This window comes from Phaethon aethereus, assembly GCF_964289735.1.
Source record: "Phaethon aethereus genome assembly, chromosome: 1".
Classification (NCBI taxonomy): Eukaryota; Metazoa; Chordata; class Aves; order Phaethontiformes; family Phaethontidae; genus Phaethon; species Phaethon aethereus.
The window spans coordinates 126,562,555-126,579,806 of record NC_138575.1 but is presented as its reverse complement, the minus strand read 5'-3'; the positions used below and the strand labels follow the sequence as shown (position 1 = coordinate 126,579,806).

At 41.3% G+C, this 17,252-nt stretch overlaps 1 protein-coding gene across 1 annotated transcript in view; it reads left to right on the top strand.

Annotated features, from left to right (window-relative positions):
* Positions 1-7,872, top strand: part of PRRG1 (proline rich and Gla domain 1) — a gene marked incomplete at its 3' end in the record, with an annotated part of 33,068 nt that extends 25,196 nt beyond the window's left edge. Inside the window, 1 exon segment of the mRNA XM_082010235.1 lies at positions 7,351-7,872. Within this exon segment, the coding sequence (XP_081866361.1) occupies positions 7,351-7,872 (522 nt within the window).
* Positions 7,873-17,252: the final 9,380 nt, after the last annotated feature.

Below are 17,252 nucleotides of genomic sequence, written 5' to 3'. Positions count from 1 at the left end.
TTTTTGGCCTGTTTCTTTAAACGAGTAAGGTGTACAGTGGAGATGGATAGGCTGCACAGCAATAACTTTTGACTCCTTCATCCCAATTAAACCGAATTTGAAGGGAGTGGAAGTCTCAAAGATAATTAAGCTCTTAAGCGTAAGTCTGACCTGGATATCACAAATGCAGTTGTCTTGCTTGGAAGAAATGATGGGATTGGGACTGTTATGGGGAATATATAGAAGCAGAGGGCACAAGTTTTCACTTATCTCGCTCCTTGTGGAATAACCTGTTTATTGAATATGTTCATATGAAATGAGCGAGCAACTCAGAAAGCTTTCCATTTAAAATACACATCTGAATCTCAGGTGCTGTTGTAGCTGGCCAAAGTGTTCAGTGCCCAGACTATTAATTGTCTAAAAATAAGGGAAGACTAGTGGCCTTCTTCAAAATAAAATCTGCAGGCCCCCAGAGAGTATTGTTAAGCAGCAAGTGATCTAAACCACGGGAAGAACAATAATTTCAGTGTTACCATGTGTGTTATGCAAGGGCAGTGATACATTAACTTGACGCGAATGAAGCAGATACTGCCCACACAGAATTGTTGCATAAGTCTGTTGGCTTCTCTAATTAAAAGAAGCTAGCTTGTGGGCTAATGGCTCTGCAAGCAATAGCTGCACACCATGCCCAACATATCTTATGTTGCTTCCTAACAAATAAAAACAGAACACATGTTTTTAAGGGTGAAATCTGACCTATTGAATGCAATACAGTTAAGATTTTTTTTTTTTTTTAATTCAAGACAAACTTGGATGAAATTTGAGGATAAATCTAAAGTGAAAAACAGGTGCTAGAAAATGTGACTCAGAAAAATTATCCTCAAAAAAAGTTTCTATCCCTTCTGTGTTTTTGCACAGGGAAATTGTACTTGCAAGGCCAATGGGTTAATGAGTGAAGTGGCACAGGAAGCATTGCAGATTTCTTCCAGAATTTACATAATGATGCATTCCACTCTTCACTGACTGAGCTGTATCAAAAAGTAGCCATGTTATTGTAAAAGGCATACTGAATGTTTTAAGTTCTTGGCATCCTCTTGTTGGAGGTCATAACTGGGGAGATGGATAAGGTTGGAATGTGAACGTTCTGATTTATTAAGGTAATGTAATAGTAGGATGTGCAGTGTCTCTTCAAAGCTGCTTCTTTCTGAAGCTTTAAAGTGCATGCACAGACATGTGTTTTACCTCCCAAACTTGGCTTGGTGTGGCCATTCCTAATGATAACTCATTGTGTAATTAAGAATAACGTCTACAATGACACTAGTTGTGTAAAATTCTAACACAATATCACTTTTGCTTAAGTAGCACAGGAAGTTCAAGTCACTAGAGAAAGCATAGCCTAAGCATGTTGCCTCTCATTTCAGCTTCTTCTCCCCCATATAGGAGCATTTTGTGTTTTGGTAGATACCTCTGCAAGCGAAATGCTATTTGGGAAATAGTAAAATAGAAATAATTACATTTCTGCTCTTGCCACAACCTTTGTGTCACAGTGGAGAAGGAGCTTACAATAAGGTCCTGACCCTTTATCCATTTCTATTACTGTATCCTTTTTGCCTAGCTGCTTTATTTTGTTGTTGGTAGCTTGCTCGTGGGCCAGGCTCTGCTAATGTGCAGTCATGCCTGACTAGCCTCATTTATTTAGGGTTTATTTAGTCCATTGTCCCCCAGCGGTATCCAGCCTTACAGCCACTTAGTAAGACTTAACTTATGTGTCCCAGGGGAAGGAAATGGATACAGTAGACTAGGATCATGATACAGTATGTTCAGAGTAACAAAGGTGCAACGATTTCATAGTATAGGCAGAGTGGAATTCAAATATGCTCCGTAGCTTGCTTATCTCATGGTAACTTTTTGTGTAATCTCTCTCTTTGTATTTTTTATCTTGTCCATTTGGTTCTTTGTTTTTCTGCAGTCTTCTGGGGAGGTGTGCAACATCCGGATTTGTAACACTAAAATAATATCAAGCAATTGCCTCAAGTTATTTTTGATGCATGAGTTTTTCTTGGAAGTTAGCATTGTGTATGTTAAGTGTACATGCATAGCTGTCATGGAAATATTGAATGCCTTTAATATTGTGACAGCTTGAGGATTTGGATAGGTTTAGAATCATTATCTAAAATTATCACGTTAATTATAAAGATAATACTATTATGTTAGTAAAGTCTAGAGCCAACAGGGAAGAATTTGCAGGGCTTTGTGGATAAAATAGAATATGCAATTCAGTGTTGATAAACGTAATGCATGCAGGGGAAAAGGGAACATTCGTTATATTTGTGATTGGCTCTGAACTGAACTTGGAAACAAGATCTAAATTTGAATCTATGAAGACTTGAATTTAATACTCAGCAGTCAAACAAAAACAAAACAAAATAAAAACCTGAGTGCTAAGAATCCGAAGAAAGGAATAGGGATCAAAATGGAGAACATAATTATGTCATTGCACACCCACATCTTGAATGTGCCATGTACAGCTCCGATCTCCCTATCTCCTAAAAAGCAAATTAGTAGATGAGGACAGGCCAGAGAAGTGTAACAGCTGACCAAGATATGAAGAGACTTCTGTAACAGCAGTAGATTGGAAAAGAGTTAAATTGGGGAATACGTGATGATGTCTGTGAGGATCATAAAGATTGAACTGAGGTCAGTCACTTGCCATCCTTTTGACAGGAGAGCTGAGAGGGCCTCAAAAGAAACTAGAAGGTGCAGGTTCAAAGCAAATAGAAGTGTGTCTTTTTGCCACAGATAGTAGAGCTGTGTGGACTGCCTGCCGCAGGTTGTCTCAGATGCTAAAACCTTAGATAGGTTCAGAGAACAATGATATAAACGAACGGAAGATAAATCAATCTGGGACCATTGAATAAAAGGGGTCAGCTTTGGCTGGAAAAGTTCTTAAAAATACAAATATGTGGAAGCTGGGAGAGTATCACTGCCTGCTTATATTTGAACTCTTCTTTCAGCAGTTTCTAATGATTGTTGTCAGAGAGAAGGTAATGGGTTAGGTGAACCCTAGGTCTGATGGAGTAAAGCTGTTTATTTGTAGTACCTGTAGCCTGCAGGCAGCACTGTATGTGGTCACTGGTCAGTTGTCAGAAGTTGTGGGGAGACTCAAAAGATTTGTGCAAAGCTTACTGTGCAAGGTATCTGGATGTGATTGAAGCAGTGATATTATTTTTATTTCCATTAAACCATTTTTTTAAATTATACTGCATGAAGACTTTAAAAGCTAGAAGTCACAGATCTTTATTTGTGTTTCAGATTTCCTACAAATTTTAAGTGTTACAGAAATTGCAAGGTTCTCTGTATAGCTCTCTTCTAGCAAAACAAACAAACAAACCACTAAAAAGCAACTCAAAACTTGTCAGTACCAGATCTAAAATGATGTGGTCAAATAAGACTTATAGCATCAGACTGTGTCTAATTATGGATGCTGGATAAATACCCGAAGAGGTGAATCTTTTCCTGGCACCTGAAATTGAGGACAGACCAGAAGAAAACAGTGTAGCAGGTATATTCACTTCCCATTATTGCTTTGTTCGTGTCCTCTACCTACTGAATACCAAGCAGTCTTCCGACTGGCATGTTATTAGTCCACCTTTAAAACAAGTCAGAGAATTGACCATGAATCTTTTGAGGCTGACAATGCTGCCAAATGTAGTAAAAGGCCTCGGCTGAAATTCTGAGCAGGGTGGATCACGTGGATCCGTTATTTGATTCAGCGTTCAGATCCAGTTCACTGATGCTGACTTTGTTCTGAGAAGTATTAAAATGAAGAGAAACAAAATTGTGGAAAATTGGCTGTAACTGTCTTTGTGTGGGATGCCTTTGAGAATTCCACTTGATTATTTCAAAATGGGTTTGCAAAGGAGTAAGAAACATTTAGAAAAGTAATTCTTGGCAGGAATATATGTTAGATGTTTTCTAAGACTTTTCCATTGTCGTCATCTAATTCTGTGGCCTGTTTAACTTAGTTTTTCATCCTTTTAAGGCATACACACCTGGTATTTCCAGCTGTACAGTGGTCAAGGGTAAATAATTACTGGAGTGTCCTTTTCATAAATCATGAGTTCATAATTTTGTCAGGTAGAAAGTCCTTTTTGTTGTTGGTTTAAGAGCCCAGCAACTATAGAAGGGATGTTTGTGCTGAGAGTTTTCCAACTTTTTAAAGTACTTTCTACCTTTCTGTATGAGTTCTACAGCTACTTCCTAGGTTTTCAGTATTTCTCCCTCATGTTTTTTTTTTCATAGCAGTTTGTGCAAATCCTCACATTATGCAAATTCATCCAAGTTCTCCATGGTTTTGTTGGGCATGATTTGACTTTGACCAGGTGGCTTGTCCTCCTCCTGTGCCTTCACTTTATAGTGCAATGTAGCTGTGGGATGACAGAGCAGAGGGGGAGCTGCTTGGCAGCTGCGCAACTCGAACCTGAAGTTTTAGTTTCCTGCTGTTCCTGTCAATTCTGTCAGTCTGGAACAGTCTTTGTGCTTCTCTTTGAGATTTGGCTTGCAAACATGCAAGTTGGAAACCTCGGGTTTAGTACATTAGTAAGTTTTTGGTTGGTGGGTTTTTGTGGGTTTGGGTGTTTTTGTTTTGTGTTGTTTTCCCCAAAGAGAAAAATTTAAAGAAATCTTTTTTTAAAATGACTGAAGTGTTTCTTTCTTAGTATTTTTCACCAGTGTGCAGAACTCTATTCCTCTGTCTCTGTAAGACAGCCTTAGACATGAAGCACTGCAATTTTTGATGGGGGTGTGTGTCTAAACTGTCTTGAAATTTCCTTTGCCTTGCACGCAAATGAAAGTGGACACTAAACTACTTTGATCCTTAAGGCAGTTTAAACTCTTACCTTAAGCTCTTTATGCACTTGTCTGGTCACACCATCAACTTGAACATCTCTCACAGCGACAGACCCTGTTCTGAACTGCCTGCCACTCTGGGAACGCAGCTTTTCTGCTGCTTTACTATGTTGCAGAGTGACAAGGAGAGATGCTGGTACTTCAGCTTTCTGCCGTCGACAGAGCTGAGTTAGAAGTAACATTACTAAAAGATCGGTCACAACTTACTGCCCTCACATTGGAGAGGGTGCATTTCCCCTGCAGTCAGCAATACAAAATACATTGCTAAGGGAAAAGTGTGATTTCTTCTTTTTCATCAAAACTACCTTTCTCCTCCACAGAGTCTTTAAAATGACACATCCTTGCACCGTGTATTTGATGACTTTCAGTAAATCTTTGCAACTTTGGCCTTGAGAACATACATTGTACCATTTTATTCCTTTGCTGCGAGTTGAGGCAGCAGCAAAGTGAAGTGGGAAGCTTGGTTCCAGAACAGATAATAGCAGTTAATGCTAGTGAAACCTTTTCTGCTTTTTTTAGTTGAGAATATATTTGTTATTTATTCCTTTAAAGAATCTAGTTAGTTGTATTCAAACCAGATGGAAAGATAATAGGTAGCAGATCTCCTTAATTGCCTGATGATCTGATGGAGAGAGGTGGGGTTTGTGGTTTTGTCAGTTTTTGTCATGCAGAGATCCCAAAAGTCCTCAGTTGTGCAGCTAATTTCCTTTCTTAATGTTAGTTTTTCCTCTTAAATGTATTTCTGAAGTCAGCGCGGTTGATCTGGGGTTCACTGTGGAACTGCATCAAGGAGGGCCCTTGTAGAGAAGCATTTAGAGAGGTTAGCACATCTTCCAAGACGTCCTTACTTGTTTGAAGTCAAGGCTACCTGACTTAGCTTAGATGATTTGGGCCTGGGTTCACATCAGAGGGGCACTGTGATGACCTGCTTTGATGTCAAGCCTTGGAATTTAAGAAAAACACCTGATCGTAGTTTGCTGTAGGAATTAAGTAAGGCTTTTTTTTTTAATGTGCACTGGATATAGGGATAAGAACAACTGAATTTATCTTTTTTAAAAAAACAGCTACATGATAGCCAGTTGTTTCATGCACATGGCATTGCTCTTAACCTTAGTAAATTCTGACCCAGAAGCATTGTGAGCATGTGTTTTGCCCGTGGCGTCCTGGTCCTGGCTTTGCCCAGGACAGGCTTAGCCTCCACATTAGAGGGGCCGTGCTGCTTCTGGACTCAAGCTGCCTCTGAGATCTGTTCAGTGGCATTGTCTGTTTAATGCTGATCATGTGGCAGCAGTTCTGAACTGAAAAAATTAATGGGTCTGCTTTGTTGTGTGCACAAAGTCAGTCTGCACCCTGAATACATAATTTGCTAGTAACCGAGCAATGGCCATATCAATTTTATCTGGCGAGTATTTTATAAATACTTGCATGTGAGATGTGTGTTATTTAAAATAGATGATGGCATGAATATGAGTGGGTCAGGTCTCTGCATTTTACAAGAACGTAAAGAATTTAGAGTTTCTGGCACGGATTTAGGGTTTTTGTCATTATTTTTTTCTTAAATTATACACAGCTATAAAACATAGTGGAAGTGTTTCTTTAGTAGGAGGGATCTTAAGGGTGAGGATGACTACTTTTTTGAGGTGGGGTATGCTTTTCTTTGTACTAGCTTTTCATAGCATTCTCTGCAGAGAAAATCGGATGGTGACATGATCTTTGTACTCCTGCTTGTGCATATTAATATAGCAAAGAGTACTTTCAAGTACTGGTGTGCCCCTTCATCTTTGTTTTCCCTGGCTCATACTTTCACTTTTCACTTTCTGTTCCATTTACCTGTAGCCATGTTGTCAAAATTTCTAGAATATAATAAGCTGTTTAATATTCTCATACTGCTGAAGCTACTTTTAGCTATAAACAGAGGATCAGAATTAACTCAAAATAAGCTGACAATTGCTTTATGAGCCAGAGGGTGGGGGAAATCTAAGTTATGAGATGACAGTAAACCGTAGTCATGCTTTGCCAAAATGGTCTATCATTCCAAAACAGTATTCCCCTCTCAAATTGTTAGTATATTATTACAATTTAAAACAAACAAAAACCTAACTTTTACTTTGAGCGGTGATGAAAAATTTTAATCCACCAGATAGCTGATGTGCATGCTGATTAGATTTCTTTCCTACTTCTGTTTGTGCTGCAGGTTTGCAAATATTAAGTGCAGATACAGGAATCTTAAAAGCAGTGAGGAGTTGGTCTAAAAGAAAAACCCAACACCCTTTTGTATCACTAACCACATCAGAAGAAAATTTGGAAGTTTATTATGCATGCTTATCCATACCAGTTCTTATTTTAATCATCAGTATTTGAAAGGCCTTTTTTTTCTCATTCATCTAAAACAACTTGATTACAGTGATTTATTTTTTTTAAATTGTCTTATAGTTTCTGACTTATCCTGTCTTGCTCTTCTAGAAGGAGTTCTGGAAAGTCTACAAAAATGGACTTCAGGGAGAAAGTAACACAGGACATACCTGGTATTCATTTTACCTTGCATTTCCATTAATCATTGGCCTTTTTGTTATCCTCATTGTCATTTTTGTCATATGGAGATGCCTGTTTAAAAAGAAAATGCGTAGACAGTCGGTGTACGTGCATAGGGGAGCCCACGAAGCGATGGGTGATGGTGCTGTGGCTGACAGCAGAGGTCCTCTTCCGCCGCCTCTCAGCATTGTTCATTCCCCACAGGAGGAAATGTATGAAGTCAGTGGGCTCTCTCCAGGAGGTCTGAGCTATACGGATGGACGGTCAGACTCAATATCCACAAGGCTCTCAAACTGTGATCCTCCTCCTTCATATGAGGAAGCCACTGGTGAAATCAGTATGAGAAGTGAAACTGAACAACATTTAGATCCACCCCCGCAATACGAAGACATTGTGAATTCCAGTTCAGCTGGTGCAATCGCACTATCTCCTGTTGTCACCAGTACTAAGTAAAGCAAGAAGAATGCTATGGACTTTTTTAAAATTACTAATCATTTTGTAGCACTTTATCTTGGCTTATTATGCGTTTCTGTAATTTAATGGACTTGTACAATGAACTTCACTTTTGTTTTAGATTCACTTGTTCTTTGGGTTTGGGATTTTTTTCCCCTGAAGCAGGTCTGAAAAGATACTGTATTGAGAGTGTAGTGCAGGTACAAATGTGGTGCTCTGTCTTACTGCTCTAAAGTACCTCTGCTTTGAGGGATGTCACTTGTTTTATTCTGAATGTTGTCCACATTCCCCACAAGATTTGTGGAATCCCACTCCCCTTTCTTACTCCAGACTGTCAGAATTGCGTGAAATAGGGAGTCCTTAAGCAACATTTTGATAGTTATTTACACTAGAGGGGACTGATTTTGCAGTATTGCCTCTTGTCTGGTTGGTTCCTTTTTCTCACTTGTTTTTTTGTTACGTGCTGCACCCTGTCCTGAGCCCTTGGAAGGCTGAGAGCCAGTATCTTAGAGTATGCTGGCTTAATAGCAATAATTTCAGAGTCCTAGCAGAAGAGGTGTATTCTAAAGCTTTTGCTATTGCAACTCAAAATTCTGTAAATGTTTAGAAGTTAACAATTCAAGATACTAATTAGTGAATTTAATAGTGTAGTTTTTTGTCTGTGTTCTGCCTTTCCTCTGTGTTTTCCTATCTCTTTTTACTTGTGTATTCTAGAGGTGAGAAGTGTGCATATGTTAACTTCAGGACTTGAAAGTTCATGCGACAGTAAATAATGAAATACTGAAATACTCAAGAGTGGATAAAATCCTGATCATAGTCTTCCTACCAGAGTCTTCACTGGGACCAGGATATTACCCATAAACACATAAACTTTACATAAAGTAAAAAGTATTACTTTCCTTTTCAAAAGGGGGGGGAAAAAAGGGGAAAGCATTCAGTGTGTGTGACTTTTTTTTTTTTTTTCCCCCAACTATGAAATAAAAACCCCTTCCTCAAATCCTGATACTCTTTTGCTTCTTGCATACTTACACGTACCCTGTGTGTACCTTGTATTGGCGGCTATGGAAATCCTTTGCAGGGAATATAGATACCTTTTTTCAACAACAAATGTATTTATCACTTACCCATTCCAACAAGGTGCTTCTGTTGCAAAAGTTAACAATATGTTGTAATGAAATAAAACTACTTACATTTTTCATTGTTTCTAAAAACAGTGTAGTGCTTTTATCCGTGACATGAATTCTTATAGCACACTCCGTTCTCAGTGTACTCAAGCCTTTTTTTCACAGCTCTTAGGTTATAGGTGCTCATCAGAGTAAGAGGTGCTGGGAAGCAGGTTTGTCCAGGCTGGCTCCAGAAGTTGTGTGGCCAGCCTGGCTCTGCTATCTCCAGCTGCGAGCTGCAGAGTCCACCTGACATAGGGCAGAACGGTGAGGACCCACGGTGTTGTATTTCTAAGAACACAACGCAGGCGTACCCCCAGCATTAGTCTGGAGTGACTTTTTGAGGCTGAAGAGATGTGGATTTGTCAGACTTGATGCAGGCTAGAATAGAGACTTGTACAGAATTTCAGCCAGCTGGTTTAGAAGCTGATGATAGTTAAGTGGTACAAGCTGTGGTGTGGGTGTTCCAACTTGATGTAAAAGTCCGTTGCTTAGTTTAGCTTGTGAATTTCATTTCGGTTTTCTTTCTTCCCACACTAAGGTAGCACGGCATTAGCTTCAGTATTGTTCTGTGTTCTACTAATCAGTTGGCACCAGCTGAAATGTTTTTAGCCCTGAAGGACTACTGTGTTACGTTGGCTTTCTTACTACGAAACCCAAACTGCATCTTGTTCCAAAGTCCCCCAAATGAAATGCCAGTGCTATCCATTTGAAATTGCTGTTCATGTCAGATGTGTGCTGATGTCTCCCGGCTCACGGGGGCTTGGCCTGTCTTCTCCCTAAAGAATTTTACAAAAAGCTGCTGAAAAGAAATGTATGGTCATACATGGGTGTGTACATGCACACTTCTGTAAGAGCTTGATAAAATGTATTGACAAATGAAGTATGGATTTTATGAGTAATTTTAGGTTCTCATTTTTGGCAAAGAGTAGGTTGCCTAAGTTGCCTACTGGGGTTCTTCAGCTGCTAAGGCATGTCATATTAGAGTTCATGGATGAACTCCAGGCCAAACTGTTGTAAAAAAGAGAACTCTTATTTATATTTATTATTTGTAATAGATATTGGGCAGATAAGTACAGTATGTTTTGGACACTTGTAGTAAGAATTGCCTGGATCGTGTTTGTGGACTGTCTGGCCTTTTCTTTTGAAGTGGTTTTAGCTCTTGTGTGTCCTGAATTGCCACTTGTAGAAGTTAAAGCTCCTTTTATACTGAGCAGCAGTTAATATTCTGATTTAAGCAGACATTATCAAAACAAAGTGCCTCATCTCAACATGCAGGAACCACCTCAAAAAGAGCTGGTATTTCAATGTCCATGCCATATTGGCATCTCCTGTGCCTGCCAGCACAGCTGGTAGTTTTAGCAGTAACTTCTTTTGTTTGGATATAAGACTTTCCTGTAGGAAATGCATGGAGATCACCCATTTCACATTAGGTCATTCAGCAGCTGTCATCATCCCCTGAACATGGGCAGTCTAGTTTAGAGATGAGCTGACTCTTTTTTTTTTTTTTTTCTTTTATTACTCTATATTTCACTATGACTTTTAATGGCTTTATGTTTCTGGCTTCTAAGTTGAATATGTTGCTGTATCCTGTAGATACTTTTATGTGCAATGCAAAAATTATGCTTGTCTTTCAAAAAAAGCCACAACCAAGTATCTAATATGATCTGTGAGTTTAATTTATTGGGCTATGCATTTTCCATATATATGAGCATGACAGCCATTGTGGGCTATAAAGTTAATGTCTTGGTGAATAAATTTCATAATTAAACAAAACTTGCGTGCGACAGTTATCAAAATGTATTTCCTCTAAGACGTGAACATAGCTTTCTCCATGTTGTAATAATGTCAAATTACAAAATATCTTGTTCTGTTTTGTGAAATGTGGGAAAATAGCTTAGTCTTGTGGCTGGCTTTTCTAATCTGATTGAAAAATAAAATTTCATTTGTACTGGGTTTTTATACAGTTTTTTTGCAGATCACTTAGCAGTTTACCTATCCTGTAGTTACATTGTCGTGCAATAAATACTATAAATTTATAGCTGCACCCCTCTGAAGGTTTTGCAAGTGTGAATGCAGTAGTGTCTTGACTCATGACAAGAATAGTCCGGGTACTGCCTTTCCCACTTCTGAATGTAACATTGAATTTCATCTTCTGTTAGGATTGAGATGATTTATTCGCTAAAACGAACTGATATTTAAGTGTCACTGTTTTAAGAAATTATGGAAATCAGTTATTTGCGTAGATGATATTTAGCATTAGTGGAGATTGTTCTGTCTTCACTGGATGTAAATAACCTCTGATTACCGTATTGCATATTTTAAAGGGGTTTGGTTTACATTAAATTATCCTATTTAAACATTTTTGCCTATGTTTATAGAAAATTTTTTGTAACCTTTGTTTTTGGATATGCTAAATAAAATTTTTTTTAAGATGCCTCATGTTTCAAAATATCAATTCTACACAACTGCAGTGAGAATTAGCTTCATGTATTTAAGTGATGCTCTTTTAATTTCCATTGGTTTATGTACTAGATCATTTGCAGTGAATCAGTTGTTTTCTTTGGATAACTTAAAATACAATTTTGGTTTTAGGTAGGCTTGATACTCATTGAAAATTCAGGCTCATTTTTAATCAGATTTGTGAATTTGTTCATTTTTCATTAAAAAAAAAAAAAGGCTTTGTTTTAGCCATAGTTATATAACAGCCACAGGTAGAGGGAAAGCAGAAATTATTACAGCAAAAAGAAACAGTTCACTGTAGCAAAAACATGTTTAAGTCAGGGGGCTTAATTTCAAAGCTGGCTTCAGCCATTTGAAAGTAAGTGATTGCAAAATTTTGCGTCGGCTCTGTGAATGATACAAAAAAAACCAAAAAACAAAAACCTTGCGTAATGATCCCTGCTGGAAACTGAAGCTCTCCTTTCCATTCCAGACAAGCTTTGTGTCACCCGTTCTCGCTCAGCTGCTAGTAAATAGCATGATGTGTCCCTGGTACGTTTTCACTAGCTTACCGCCCGACTGGAGTCCGTTGGAGACGGCGGTGAAGCCCGACGAGGAGGTACGCAGCATATCGTGTTCCGCGAACGCGGTTTTGTACTGGCCACAGCAGAAGTGCAGGAGTTGTCACCTGAAGCAACAACGCGTGTGACTTTCCCAGCCGTCACGTGCATAGCGTAGCACCTCGTGCCCTTCGGCAAGCTCTTGCTCGCGCAGCCCAGACCAACGCCACCCAAACAGAACGCTCCGCGTTCGGTTAAGCGGCATTAGCTGTGCAGGCATACGTTCAGTGTCCTCATCATGGCTCCATCAGCGCTGGCTGACGTGTTTGCACATGGGTCGCTGCGCGATTGCCTCCCAGTAGCCTGGCTTCTAGCTATTGAAACGTGGCGCATATAATGTTAAACGGGTACCATGAATCTCGGTGTCCATAAAAAATCGAGTCATCGCACCTGGTTACTAGCGATGAATGTTCATTGTTTATTGTTTCAGATGCCCTGAACACTGTTCCCTGCTGCTCTAAATCACACCGATAGATTCCTTTTTATCTTCTGCATCAAGTGAACTTTGTAAATATTTCCTAGTGCTACTTGCTGATTTTTAAAAAGAAAAAGCGTGTTCAGCTGAAAACAGTGAGGTGACATCTGTACTATTTCATTGCTTGCTGCACACAGATTTGATTGATTTTCTATATGGTAATTGAACTTTGAGCTTTGCCAGAAAGTTGAACTACACTTTTCTTCTGCAGTGGGATTTCAGTAATTGTATTTTTGATTTGGCAGTGAGTTACTGAATGCTAAGTAACAAGCCAGTGCAAGAAAGGCCTTGCCTGTGTTCCCTTTCCCTGTCCCATCTCAGTGTATCGTGCAATAAAAACGAGAAACTACTGTGCTCTTTTCCCCTGTCTTAGAAATGACAAAACCTAAGAATCAAAACCTTTCAGCGTGACCCACCTTTCCCCAGTTGGAAGCTCTGTATGTACCTGTGTGGCTCCTGGGGTTACACGTAAGGAGCTTAAAGCAAGAAGGAAACAAGTACTCAAAAAATTTATTTTTATATTCCCAGCAGTGAAATCTCTGTAAGGAGTAATCTATACCAGACTGTCTCCCTGGCCTTTCCCGTGGTGTACGATGTGCTTTCCCACAGAACAGACCCCAGATCAATTCCATGGGTCAGAGGCTCCCAATTTAATGTCTGTTTTCTTACTCAACTGTCGCCGCTGGCAGTGGCTCAACACCCACTCTTCACTGTGCCCAAGGACTCGAGCTGTTTACTCAATGACTGCATACTGCGAGGTTCGTATATATGAGGATTTGAGACCCAAGCTTGCCTAACTTTCCTTCCTTGTCCCCTTACCTTGCTGGCTGGGTCACACCCCATGCAGTATTTCGGTGCCAGACAAATAAATGAGGGGCTCAATGCAGGTATTTGGGGCCAGATTCAGGCATCAGTTTGCTGTGGCAGGCAGTGAGGCACAGGCCGCTACCTCCTGTGGCCTTTTAATTTCCAGTCTCAATGCAGCCACCACAGGTGGATCATTTCCAAGATTAAAACCACTGCAGACACCATTTCTTGCCAGGATTTTCTGTGAAAAGCGATACTGCCAAAGAAAAGCAAGGACTATGTGACTAGCTCAAAAATTTTCCCCAGCTGGTACCTCTAAACCATCTTGCCACAAGTCATTTATTTCCATTGACTGTTAGAATCATTGTGGGGTTTTTTTTTTCTTTCTTTTATTTTTGCATTGTCCACACTTCTGTTCATGGTTCTGTTGTAACCATAGGTTTTTCCCTACAGGTAGATGAAGGTAAAATATATTTGCCCTCTGAAAGAAAACGCCACGTATAAGAGCTGGTCAGATGAGATTTTTTGTATATACCCACCTCAGCGGAGTTTTAAATAAAACCAGAAAGTTCCACGCCGATGTCTGCCGCGTCTCCCAATAGCGGTACCTCAGTGCCCCCTTTTCTCATGCAGACTTGAGGGCTTGCGTTTCTGAACAGTAGGTTGGGGTCTCTAAATGTACTTCATCCATCCAACAGCCGTGTGGAATCGTGTTTTGGATCGTTTCCAACTCACGACGTCAAGAGTGCTAGTAGAAGTGTCAGAAAGGCTGGGCACGCTGGCACATTCAGCTGCTGGTAGGGTAGGCAGCAGCCAGCAAATCCCGCTGTGAAAGCAGCTGACGAGCGGGGAAGGTTGGAGGTAAGTATTGACTTCAACGCGAAAACGGCTGCTTCCCACGCAACGGAATGCTGACCCCAGACCGAAGACGACTGACTGCTGCCCTGGGCGGTCCCGCGGCATCGGAGCGGGTTTGGCTCAGGACCGGCGATCCGCGGCACGGCTGCCCGCGCTCTGCGGGCACCAGCCCGTCTGCCGGCGTAGCGAGACTCGTGGGCTGGGAGAAGGTCCGTCATCCTGACAGTCAGCACAACCCAGGCAACTACACGTGGGTCCTTCCATGGGTTTTGCCCGCAATAAGCATATTGTAACGTTTTAAGGTTCTGTTCTCCGCCTGTGGGTGCTCGCCAAAATTTGAGGGGCGGGAGCAGCTGAGAACAAAGCGTCGCTTTAACATCCACCGTTACGCGCCCCTAATGGCCCCCGGGACTGGCGCCCTTCCGCGTCCCCGCCGCGTTGGCGCAGCCAGGCTCTGCCAGCCGGCGCTGGCGTGACGCCCCTGCGCCCGCGGGGCAGCCCGCACTGCCCTGCGGAGCCTGCGCCGGCGGGGCAACCTGCGCCGTACCCGGGGAGGAGCTGTTACCGACCATAGGAATTGCTGTTGACACTTAGGTAATTTTTTTACTCTCCGGCTGAGCTCCAGAATTTTTTTTAACAGTTTAATAGCTTTTACAAAATGATAGGATGTCTAGCATGCTTAGTGAGATATGTCTACTGATGGTAAAAAGATAGATGCTTCGTTTTTTCTATTTATGGGTGGTTTGGTTTTTTTCTCTTAACTTGCAGATGTTTGCATTTTGTTTAATAACAGTGCTGAAGAGTGATACCTCCTTGTTCTGTTCCCCCCCAAAATCTTTCACATGCTTTTATATCAAAGTGCATAAAAGTTTAAATTTTTGTTGTGCAGATTCTGTGAAGAAATGTAGGCTTGGAAATAATTTCTGATGTTATGTTCCCTGCAATAGTTTTTTTCAGCCTTGCGAAGTGCTATTTGTAGCTCAGTTTCCCTTTTCTTACCTATTTGTGCTGCAACCTTCATCACCTTTCAGCCTTTCCACACAGGTAGCTTGGCTCTGTGAAAATGCTACCATCACCTCCCCCACTGTCAGGAGAAGTGTTAAAAAAGGGTTTTCTGTCCTGCACAGTGCTTTCAGATGTCAGCATTTACTGTTCTGCATCAGCACAACATTGACAGCCTGAAAACTGTTCACAAAATCATGAAACCAGTGCCAAAATACTCAGTGGCTTGCGGCTGTTGGCAAAACCCCAGCCCATGAGGAAGGCTGGTTCTTGCCCCGACCTTGCCATTCACCCACAGACCTGGAGCAAGGATTTGAACTTGAGTTTCGTCCATTGCAGGACCTTAGGCTGATTTGCACATTAGACTAGGCTAGCGGTCTTCATCTTTTTCAAACTTCAAAATGCCTTGAAATTTCCTATAGTATATGCAGATTTCTGGACATAGTGAATTTAAACTACTTACCGTACACTTAATTTACTTATTAGCTTCTTACAGGTTGTTGGAAAGCAAAACAATATTTTTCTGTTACGGGATATCACAGGGTGTGGGGTTGAGCCGCTCCTCTTGGGTTTTTTGTATGCTGGTGACACCAGCCTTCCCGTTATACTTTTTGAATCACAAATTCCATCTGGACCCTTAAAAGTCTTTGCCAGTGCAGGTTTTGTTGCTTGTTTTTCTCAAAACTGGCATGGTCCCATGAGCGATTTTAACTTCACTGAATTGCTCTTCAGTATAGAAGAGTTTATTTTAAAAATTCCTGAGCAGCAGTAGTTGATGGTTATATGATTGACTACAGTGATGTCTCCTAGCAACTTGGCTGAAAAAAGATCATCCCACATTGCTCATTTGTCCAAAGATTTTCAGATTGCTGTGTAAAAACATGTTTATCTTGATGAAGCTGACTAAACCACCTCACTTCACCAGTACTCTTTGCACCAGATTTTGTGCCATGCTGTTGAAAAGGCTTCTCCAAGAGTGACATTAAAGATATAAGCCACATCCTCAGACTCCTGTTTCAGGGGCAAGACATATGCAAAATGCCCTCCCAGGCAGCTGAGTAGCAGCTACCCCACATCACCAAAACATTCGCCTCCCTCCGGCCTGCCCTTTCCCAGCAGCAATTCTGTGCCAGGGCTTGCAATGGATGGAGAGAGACCTGCGGAGTTCATCTTGCCATCGGACACAGGTTTTCAGAGACGGGTACAGCCTGTGGACCTTTCGTCTGGCATCTCCTCTGTGTTGGTGACGATGACAAATGGTTGGCTTGCTGATAGTCAACATCATTTCAATAATCCTTTTTTTTAAAGAGATTGCTGCTGTTAGTTGTGACAAACTACCTGAGAGGGGGTTGTGGCGACGAGGGTGTTGGCCTCTTCTCCCAAGTAACTAGTAATAGGACAAGAGGAAATGGCCTCAAGTTGCGCCAAGGGAGGTTTAGATTGGATATTAGGAAAAATTTCTTCACTGAGAGGGTGGTCAGGCATTGGAACAGGCTGCCCAGGGAGGTGGTGGAGTCGCCATCTCTGGAAGTGTTCAAAAAACGTGTGGATGTGGCACTTCAGGACATGGTTTAGGGGACATGTTGGCGCTGGATTAATGGTTGGACTTGATGATCTTGAAGGTCCTTTCCAACCTAGTGATTCTGTGATTCTGTGAAATGCTACTCTTCCACAAGATTCCACAGGTGAGAAGCTGCAAGACATGCTCTCCTCCTTCTCCTCATGGCGTTCCCCTGTGCTTTCTCAGATAGCCTCCTCAGGCTGCAGTGACCACTGCATGTCACCATCACAACCTCCATCTGTGTTGGTCTGAGGCTGGCTAACATTCAGCACAGATGTGATGGAGGCATTGCTGGGTGTGAGAGATGGCAGAGATCCTGTCCTTTCCCCTCCTGAGGAAGGGCGTCCAGCATTGATGGAGAGCTCATCGACAGGACGTGGTCCTGGAGCGCAGGCTGTGGTGGTGCGTGCCCTATGGTAGCAGCTGCTCCACCCGCCCTGCTAACTGCATTT